Raw genomic sequence first — 10,389 nt, 5'->3', positions numbered from 1 at the left:
CAAAATACAGATTACCTGAATATACTATACCTAAGGGATCACCTCTTTGCCTACACCCCTCAATAAACCTTGTGTTCTACCACCTCCAACCTCCTGGTGGTCCCTGGCCCCAAGGAAGTCCACCAAACCTCAACCAGGGCCAGAGCTTTTTCCATTCCCACCTGGTGGAACGATCTTCCAGAGGAGATCAGGGCCCTGACAGAACTAAAGCAGTTCCACAGGGCCTCCACCAGGCATATGGTAGAGGTTAAGTTCTCCAGCGCTCCCAATCGCCCCCCCCCCCAGCCTCTCCCCTCTAACCCTGACTGTTACAAATCCGCCCAACCCCTGGGTCTCAGTATGAGTTGAGCTAAGGCTCTTTGCAGTCCCACCTTCCTTTAATGTTATTGTTGTTACCACCTTACTGTTACCAGAATTATGTTACCTGTACCATTTTGTTGTTTCATGTAATCCGGCCTGAGCCTTCAGGGAGTGCGGTATATAAATACAATAAATAAATAAATTGTGCATCAAAACAATCAGATTCTGCAGTGTACTCATTTCTTTTAAAACCTGTAGCTCTTCATGAGCTACAGAGTCAAAAAAGGTGTTAAACACAAGATTGTTTTCTTCTGAATTCTCTTGTATATTCCTGTAACCAACATAAATTTGCTTCTTGGTCTGTAATGTCTCTTCCTTTTCTAAATCCAGCTTCAACACCTGGCATTTCTCATTTCATATATGGTAACAGTCTTTGTTGTAAGATGTTGAGCATCATTTTACTTGTGTGAGAAATTAATGGTATGGTCTAATAGTTGTTGTAGTCTGACATGTCCTTTTTTGAAATTGGAGTGTAAATTGATTGTTTCCAAACTAAGTCCGCCGGTCCCACTGTATTTGTTGGCCTATCCTTATTAAGACTTTGATGGATTGGACTAGCTCTATTGATATCCCATCTACTCTTTGTGATTTCCCCCCCAATTGCTCTCAGTGCAGTTTTCACTTCACTTCCTAAAACTGTAGGTATTTATATGTTAGTTTATTTCACTTATATACTGTCCCCCTTATGGCTCAGGGCAGTTAACACTGACAATTCATAGTAAAAGTACAGAGGAACATCATGCATTGAACTCATAACATTTCTAACAGGAACTTCAAGAGACTTGTAACATTTCTAACTTTGCAATTTTATAACTATGTGACTGATAACAGCACAACTGCAATTTAACTCATTCTGATATTGCCTGATCAGGAGTTACCCCCTATGTCTGCTGGGTACAGTTGCTGATGGGAGGGGCCCTTTGGACTGTAGTTGGCAGCATTGTTTCATTGGCCTCGACCGAAATCTTGGTGGAAGAGCTCTCTTTTGCAGGCCATGTGAAACTGTTTTAGCTCTGGCAGGGCACTGATTTCTTCTGGGAGCATTCCATCACGTGAGGGCCAGGACAGAAAAGGCCTGGTTGTGGTTGAGGACAGAGGAGCTTCCCTGGGGACATGGAGCACCAGCTTGTTAGAACTTGTAGATCATAGCACTTTCTGGAGGTCATAGGCATTGAGGCAGTCCTTAAAACACTCAGCGCCCAGACTGTATGGCCTTGAAGGTGATTACCAGACTGTATGGCCTTGAAGGTGATCAGAACCTTACGTCTGATCTGCTATTCAACTGGTAACTAGTGCAGCTATTGGAGCATGGGCTGGATGAAGGCCCTCCAAGGTGTTCCCATGAGAACCATGGCTACTGTGTTCTGTACCAGTTTCAGCTTCCGGATCAAGGATAAGGGTACACCCACATACAGCAAGTTGTAAAAATCTAGTCTAGAGGTGACCATCATGTGGATCACTGTGGCTAGGTGTGCTGGGGCCAGATAGGGTGCTAGTAGTTTAGCTTGGTGTAGTATTATTTAAATCTTCTATACAATATTCTCCTTGGAAGGAATTTGTCATCCTTTCAGTTCTTTTGGGTAGTTCTTCAGTGTGTTGTTTCCATCTTTTCTTTATTTTTTCCTGTTCAGTGAATGTATTTCCATGTTGATCTTTCAGTATGCCTAATCATGCTTAAATTTTTCTTTGATTTCTTAGATCTTATGGAAAAGATTTCTTATGTTTCCTTTTTTGTTGTTGTTTGCTTCTGTTTCTTTATACTGATCATTATAATAGTTCTCTTTGTCTCGTGTGCAGCCTACTGGAATGCTGCATTTAGACTTTTGATTCTGTTTTTGTCACCTTTTACTTTTGCTTCCCATCTGTCTTTTCTCTTTCATCAGCTATCCACTGAACCTTTTGATTTCTTTTGGCTACAGAAATAGTCTTTAAAGATTCTGATTATGAAATGTCTTTCGGTTCTCTTAGTATTTCTGTCTAAACTTCTTAAAATGCCAAATAGTTTCTGTTCTGTTCACCTGTGTTTTTATTTGCATATATATGTCTGTCTGTGTTCTGAAATATGATTTTACAAAAAGTGGATAAAATCTCAATTTATTCTTCCAACTTCCCCTCTTTCTTCCCCTTTTCCATTTTTTTGTAAAACCACCACCCACAACAAAGGTACTGTACTCATATATAAAATTGCTCTGATTTCCACCAATCTCTCCCTTTAGGGTTTGGAAGACACCCCTCTAAAAGGTGCCAGTGGGTATCCCCTCCCCAGCCTTTTCAGTTTAAAATCTTTGCTGCATGAATGTAAACACTGTGCTGGCTCACCTAGAAGGCCTCTGGGCAAGCAGGTTTTCAGTGAAAGTACGTTGCCAGCCTCCAGGAGGGGCATAACATTTTTCAGGGATTACATTTCATCTTCATACCTAAGAGATCCATTATCTTTGGAGAACATGGCAGGTTAGAGGGCACATTCTATGGTATAAAACAGCACGTAGGAGACACTGAAGTCCTAGAATTACAAGACATTTCTACTGAGCTGTCTCTGTTTTCCAAACTCCAACCAACCCAGGTACTGCCCTCAATTTCTAGGCTTTTCCAAAGGTGGAATAGCCAACCTTAGAGTAGGAGATAAACTGCTTCATATCCAACCTGCTGACTTTCAAAAGATGTTATGCTAAAAACAGAGTGAATAAATGCCTCTAGCTCCAATAGTATGCCATAGCTGGAAGAATTAGTAAGGGGAATATGGGTCTAGATACTCAATAGCTAGTCATCCAGAATGGATTTTCTTCTGTCTGACTAGTATTGTTTTTCAGGAAATACCTTCACATTGAATATTAACAAGGGTTTCCCCTGGGAGTAATGTAGAACATTTGCTACTTAAGATACAAGCCATGAAAAGCCAAGCAAGCTCCTCAGCAATAATTCATTTCCAAGTTCACCTTTTGTCCAGGTATACCCAGATCATTTTTCTGGCTGTTTCATCAACAGGAGACTATTTGATTACCCCTCCCAACAATGCTAATGTTGTGATCCTGGCTCCCTTACTCTGCTGTCCTACATCTATTTTTCTCTACGAGGGTAGATCATGTTCCTTATGAATTATTAGCTTCTGTTTAAGTGGTAGGTCCTAAGGTTGAAATTCATTGCAAGGGCCCTCCTTGTTGGGAGAGTTGTGCAGCTTTGATTATTAAAGGGGATGAGGCAGTCTAGGAGCAGAATCCAGAAACGTAGTTTTGGTAAGTAACATTCTGGGCTGATCCGAGGTGGATCTCTGTGTGTGTTTATTTAGCACTAATTTATATTTTGCATATGATTTTGGTTTATTAAAAGATTCGTACCAGCCATAATCCCTCAAGAGGATAAAATTCAGAAAAAAGAAATGTATGCTGATTATTTCCCATTCATTTAGTTGTGGCTTTGCGAGAAAAGTTCAGGTGGAGTCAAGTCTGTGTCATTAATCCTAAGAGGAATGATAAAGCGAATAGGCAATGAAGCCAAAAGGCAATGAAGATGACAAGATGAATCTAATGGGTGCCCTGTTCTGTGAAAGTGTATGCCTCTAATGATCCAGGACGAAACAGATCACGAAGGCTGTTTCTAGCAACAGTGTTAGTTTATAATGGCTAAATGAAATCTCTGTGCTCCGGTATGGTATGCCTCTGAGCATTCATTCCTGGGGGACTGCTCAGGAGGCCAAACTAAACACTTGGCAACACTTGGGACCTACTTTGCATGCAAAAGGACCTTGGCGTCTCCAGTTAAAGGATCTCTGGCACCAGGTGCTTGGAAGGATATTTCTCTGCCTGAGACAGGGGAGACGCTGCCATTCAGAATAAGCAACACATTCAGGATAGACAATGGACTATTGTATAAAGCAGCTGTATATATTCATGTGTGTAAAGCTTTATGGAAGGTTATGTTGTGAACATACTAGTGGAATCTGGTTGTCCACTCTGGGAAACAGGATGCTGCACTTTGGTCAGGGACGATGGTCCCCTTATTGATGCTCATTATTTTATTGTGTTTGTAATATGTACTAAGAGCCTCTTGTGGCGCAGGATGGTAAGGCAGCTGACATGCTGTCTGAAGCTCTGACCATGAGGTTGGGAGCTCTATCCCAGCAGACGGCTCAAGGTTGACTCAGCCTTCCATGCTTCCGAGGTCAGTAAAATGAGTACCCAGCTTGCTGGGGGGTAAACGGTAATGACTGGGAAAGGGAATGTCAAACCACCCTGTATTGAGTCTGCTAAGAAAACGCTAGAGCAGGGGTAGTCAACCTGTGGTCCTCCAGATGTTCATGGACTACAATCCCCATGACCCCCTGCCAGCCAGCAGGGGATCATGGGAACTGTAGTCCATGAACATCTGGAGGACCACAGGTTGACTACCCCTGCGCTAGAGGGCATCACCCCAAGGGTCCGACATGACTCGGTGCTTGCACAGGGGATACCTTTACCTTTAATATGTACTATTTCATTGTGTTAACATTTTATTAGGTTGTGAGCCACTTTAAGAACATGTTCCTTATCAACATTAATGGAACTACTGTTGAGCTAATGCTGTTACCACCACCGCTTTAGCTAGCATACGTGCCTGAAACTAGTTCTGGAAGAGGGAACTTATCTGCTCGTCTAGCAGTGCCAAGCTAAGTACCCTTCTAAATCAAGTGACTCCAGTGGATTTATAGAAGGATATAATTCTCCTCAATCAAAGTGCTACCAATAAGGCTTTTGTGAAGGGGTGTGTGTTCTGGAACTGCTGGTGAGGTTATGGTTTGGTGAACGCTGGCCCATTGCGTCTTGAGAGCCAGGAGTTGCTGATAGATGCAGAAGCAAAGATGCAAGCTACTGTTAGCTCTGCTGGTGGGGGAGAGGGTGCATGAAATAAGGGCTTGATACATAAAAAGAACAGGGACGTAGGTGAGGATGTGTTATTAGGCCCAGGGGAGCAAGGGATGAGAAACAGTGTGAAGAAAACACGCAGTTTTAATTGCTGAATGCTGTCATTGGGATCATACATAATCAGATCAGGATAGTAAGATACAGTCTCTAATGCACATGTATTTTGCATCATATATTTGCATAGAGAGAAATACTTATGCATAGGAAAAGCTGCATTCTGAAATGCAAACATGACATTATGAACATCTACATTGTTTTTAGATTGAAAGGATTAAGGACTTAGTTACAGACTGTCAACAGACTCAGCCGCATGCTACTCTAAATGTAATTATATGCCTACTAACGTTATATATTTGAAAGCCTCACATGGATTTAAAAAATTATAAATTGGAAAATCTCCAGCTCAAATTTGAGGCTAGATTTTAACTCACTGAATAGCTTAGACAAAGTTTGAGTCCAGTGGCACCTTCAAGACTAAAGTATAAGCTTTTGTATGCGAACCTACTTCTTCAGATACATAGAATCATAGAATGATAAAATGGAATCAAGAGGGTAGCTGTGTTTGTCTGAAGTAGCAAAACAAAAACTGAGTCCAAAAGCCCCTGTAAGACCAACAAAGATGTATTCAGGGCATGAGCCTTCAAATTAATGCACTCTTCCTAAGACAAAATGGAACAAGGTTCATAAGGCAAAAGTAAATTAGTGGCGATTTCAATTTGCACTCGAAAGCTCATGCCTTGAATAAATCTTTGTGGTCTTAAAGGTGCTACTTTTTGTAATGAATTGGAAGTTACCAGTCCATACATATAGGTACAGGATTAGCAGCAAATTAGCAGACGATATAATAAAGGTGTTTAACGGATGCAAGGATCAACCTGGAATAACAGACTTAGTTTATATGGTCACAATTTGTTTTGGGTTTAATTCTGGGGGGGGGGGAACCTAGTAAAGAAATAAATACATCAAAATTGGAGATTGAGGGGCAGATGTACCCTTCTTATATATGGAATGCTAAGAGTAATGAACTGAGATCCTGCTATCATTCTCCTTCCATCTCTTCTCAGATATGAAGGCAACAGTATAGTATCCTCTTTTTTGATGGTGTGATTGGTTGTGCATTGGATCTGCACTGTCCCCAGGCCAGAGAAATAAATTCCAGTTTACCATTCCAAATTATATTACATAGTTGTTGTTGTTAGGTGCAAGTCCTGCTTTTCCTACTCTCTTATTGAAGGCTACTCCATTTCTTCTGTGAGATTCTTGTCCACAGTAGTATACCTGATGGTCATCTGAATTAAATTCACCCCTTCCTGTCCATTTGAGTTCACTGATTCCTAAAATGTCGATGTTCAGTCTTGTCATCTCTTGTTTAACCACGTCCAGCTTGCCTTGATTCATGGATTTGACATTCCAGGTTCCTATGGAATAAAAATCTTTACAGCATCGGACTGTCTTTTCGCCACCAGTTACTTCCACAACTGAGCGTCCTTTTGGCTTTGGCCCAGTCGCTTCATTCATTCTGGCGCTACTCGTACTAGCCGTCTGCTCATCCCCAGTAGCATATTGGACACCTTCCGACCCGAGGGGCTCATCTTCTGGTGTCATATCGTTTTGCCTTTTGAACTTGTCCATTGCGTTTTCATGGCACTGGAGTGGTTTGCCATTTCCTTTCCCAGTGGATCACCTTTTGTCAGAGCTCTCTGCTATGATCTGTCCGTCTTGGGTGGCCCTGCACGGCATAGCTCATAGTTTCACTGAGCTACGCAAGCCCCCTTGCCACAACAAGGCAGCGATCCTTGAAGGGGGATATTACATACTACTAATCCAAATAAGAAATAAAATAAAGAGGATGTACAGCCCCTCTGATGACTTTGCACCTAACAACAGCATAGGCAGAGTGCCCAGCCCAGGTACTTCCACACTCAATAATTTTTGTATCCCTTTAAACACTTTAGGAAAGATATTGCCCCCTATTGGGAGCATCCTGTAGTCAGCAATACTGAATTGCAAAGTATTACAGCAGACAGGTCTGCTCAGAAGTAACTTCTATTATGGTCATGGGGGCTTTCCATCATAAGTTTGTAGCCAAAGAAATGGAAGAAGTATATCATGTGAATGAAAATCTATTGACTACCATTCTTGGGACTTGCGACAGTTGCCAGCAGATTGTAAAACAAGTGGTGCGTAAAGCTCCTGTTTCAAGATAATACAAAGTTTGCCAACTGCTTGCCTCCTTTGACCTCGCTGTGAAAGGGTAAGAAAGAGAATACTTCGCTATCTGAGATGCCTGCTGGTAACTCTAAACTGAGCTTTACCACCTGTATCAAAAATGGCAGAAAAACAAGGAATTGTGTTCCAAGCTCTTTCTGCAGCCAGGTGATTAAAAGATAAAGAGTATAATCTGTTTCCAATCAGTTTGGAGAGCAAGAATGATATTAAAAATGAATGACTTTTGCATTGCTGTCTCATACAATATACAAAAGTGTTGGACATTATTACTGTTGATTGGAAACTAAATCTTCGCTTACATTCAGTTAACTGTTAAGGTTATGCAAATAGGTAGATCTTTCTAGTAGGAGCTGCATTTTTACTGTACCCTGAAATCTAGTAAGCTTCTGGACCTTCAACATGTGAGAGCCATCTTATGGTCCTACCAAACAAGGGCAGTCTTAGTGATTCTAAAACCCTGGGCAAAGGTCCTGGATGGAGCCCTAGAATCACTGTCACCCTCTCTTGTTGGAACCCCCCTGCTGTGGCCAAGCAAAGGGCAACCCACACTCTGTGTAAGCCAGCTGGGGGCTGTAGGCTGTCTAAGCCCCAGGCATGGTAGACACGACTGTCTGCTGCTGAGCCCTGAACGGGGTGGGCATGAACAACTGTTGTGAACAGGTGGCCTGAGCACCAGATTGGTGTGAGTGGCAGCAGCCTTTTTTCTTCTCCCCCACTCCACTGGTGGTGGGGCAGTCAGGGATCCCAGCATGAGACCCATGTTGCCCATTGACTAAGATTGCCTCTGCTCTAGAGGTACGGTTTTATACACAGAAGTGATGCTGTGTAAGGGTTCAATAAAGGCCATGATAAAGTCTCAAGCTCCAAGCAAAAAGTTACTGACAATGAGAACTTAGTCTAAAGCACGGGGCTCATGGCATAATTTGTTCTTCTTAGTAGCAGTGTCAGGGCCCTTTCCCATTCCTGCAGGACCTAGAAGGCCAGGATAGAAGGTCAAGTGAGGCAGGATGAAGAAAGGACATTACAGTGATCTCTCTCTCCTTTTTCTTCAGTTTGTTTCTTTCCCCCGGACTAAAGCTGGCTTCGTGATGGGAGTTCTAGACCTTATGAAATACTTGATGTTTGTGTTCAACGTGCTGGTGTTTGTGAGTATTTGGGTGTTCATTGCAACTCTCAAAGAGTGCCACTCATGTCGATTGTCCATATGCCCAGTTTGGGAGAATGAAGTATATTTATATAATCTTAAGAGGGCACTATTTATTGATTTTTAGGTTAATACTTTACTGAAGTATTTCTTCAGAGCAAATTCTTGCACAGGTTGTAAGAGTTATTCATGACATTTGTCTTTTAAAGGGTATCCCTTATTTTAAAGGAGACTAGTGAATTTCAACTTTCTTTTTTACTACGCAGTCATTTTTTAACCTGATCTTAATATCCCAAAGAGAACAATTTTAAATAAAATGAACTCAGATGTGTCATTGATAGGTATACATAGACAGTATCTCTTTTATTTCTTCTGGGAAAGTTGTCAGTAATGTTTCCGATGGGATGTACTCTTCTGGGTAATAGCAGATGTGCAACATGTAATGTCTGTGATAGCCAGTCATTGAAAGCAAAGATTAAATGTTCATATATTAACGCATGTCTTTTAATTAACCAGTTTCTTACCACCACTGTTTATATTTTTCAGGGTGGGGGCATCTGCCTCCTAAGTGTGGGCACCTGGGCAGCTGCTGACCCTAATGGATTTCAGAGCATTATTGTTTCCAGTCCACTTCTGAATGTAGGGGCGTACCTCATCATCTTTGTGGGTGTGGCACTGGCGCTCCTGGGTTTCTTGGGCTGCTTTGGAGCCATCAAACAAAACAGGTCCATGTTGTTGCTTGTAAGTAGAGGGTAGGTGTGTTGGAAATGAAGGATAAATATGGAGTTATGTTAACCATAGATTGGGAAATATTACTAGGGGTACAGCAAGCACGATTGCTACAGTCTAAAATAATGGGAGCCGTGGGTGCAGTGCCAGGCGCATAGGTTATGGATTAATGCTCAGCAACCTCAACATTAATGACAGGGGAATGCAACATTTGAGTTGGTGGTTGAATTGACATGTGCAGTCCCGGTATGAAAATCAGACTGTAACTGGTCTAATTCTTGCCCTGCTTCCTCTTCTCATCCCACAGTTCTTTGTGTTGGTGCTTCTGGTGTTCTCTGTGGAGGTTGTGGCTGCTGCACTCATTCTGGTCAATAGGAAACAGGTAACAGCTGATCCTGGGCAGAGTCTGCACTTACTTCGTTTATTCCATTGTCAATCCTGGGTGTAAACTGCACAGAGCTTTTATTCCAATCCCAGGTCGAGTCAGTCCTGCCGTCTCCACAGAATGCGATTTCTGTTTTGATTTTGGGCGATTTAAATTTAAAATTTAAAATATTGAAGTTTAAAAGCACTCTAAGATATCACACAGTAAAGGTAGGGTCACTCCGGATCAATCCTTCTTGCTGCAGAAGGAAAATTTAAATCACCCAAAATCAAAAGGGAAATCGCATTTTGTGTAGACGGCAGGGACTGAATCGACCTGGGATTGGAATAAAAGCTCTGTGCAGTTTCCCCAAATCTCCCCATGTTTGTTGCTTCCTCCTCTTAGTGAAATATCTTCTGCAACCCTAGACATTGTCTCCTTCTCTCAGATGTTTGTAATGGGAAGGTATTAAATAAATAGATAATTCATTAAAGCAATAAACAGGCAGTGCAGAATTCTGTGGTAGCTCAAGTAACCAGAGCAAACAATCCTTGATATAGAGACAATGAGGAAATGATGATGTAGTTTAGCGGAGCTTCAAGTGGGTAGCCATGTTGGTCTGAAGTAGCAGAACAAAACCAGAGTCCAGTGGCCCCTTTAAGACC

At 42.0% G+C, this 10,389-nt stretch overlaps 1 protein-coding gene across 1 annotated transcript in view; it reads left to right on the top strand.

The window, feature by feature from the left end:
- LOC143836179 (tetraspanin-18-like) overlaps positions 1–10,389 on the top strand; it is a 42,447-nt gene that overhangs the window by 25,497 nt on the left and 6,561 nt on the right. Inside the window, exons 2-4 of the mRNA XM_077335143.1 lie at positions 8,540–8,632; positions 9,178–9,372; positions 9,668–9,742. Of these exons, the coding sequence (XP_077191258.1) occupies positions 8,576–8,632; positions 9,178–9,372; positions 9,668–9,742 (327 nt within the window). The 5' untranslated portion in view covers positions 8,540–8,575. The remainder of the gene's footprint in view (positions 1–8,539; positions 8,633–9,177; positions 9,373–9,667; positions 9,743–10,389) is intronic.

This window comes from Paroedura picta, chromosome 4 (assembly GCF_049243985.1).
Source record: "Paroedura picta isolate Pp20150507F chromosome 4, Ppicta_v3.0, whole genome shotgun sequence".
Classification (NCBI taxonomy): domain Eukaryota; kingdom Metazoa; phylum Chordata; class Lepidosauria; order Squamata; family Gekkonidae; genus Paroedura; species Paroedura picta.
The sequence above is the reverse complement of the archived record's forward strand: the minus strand, read 5'-3'. Positions and strand labels throughout refer to the sequence as shown.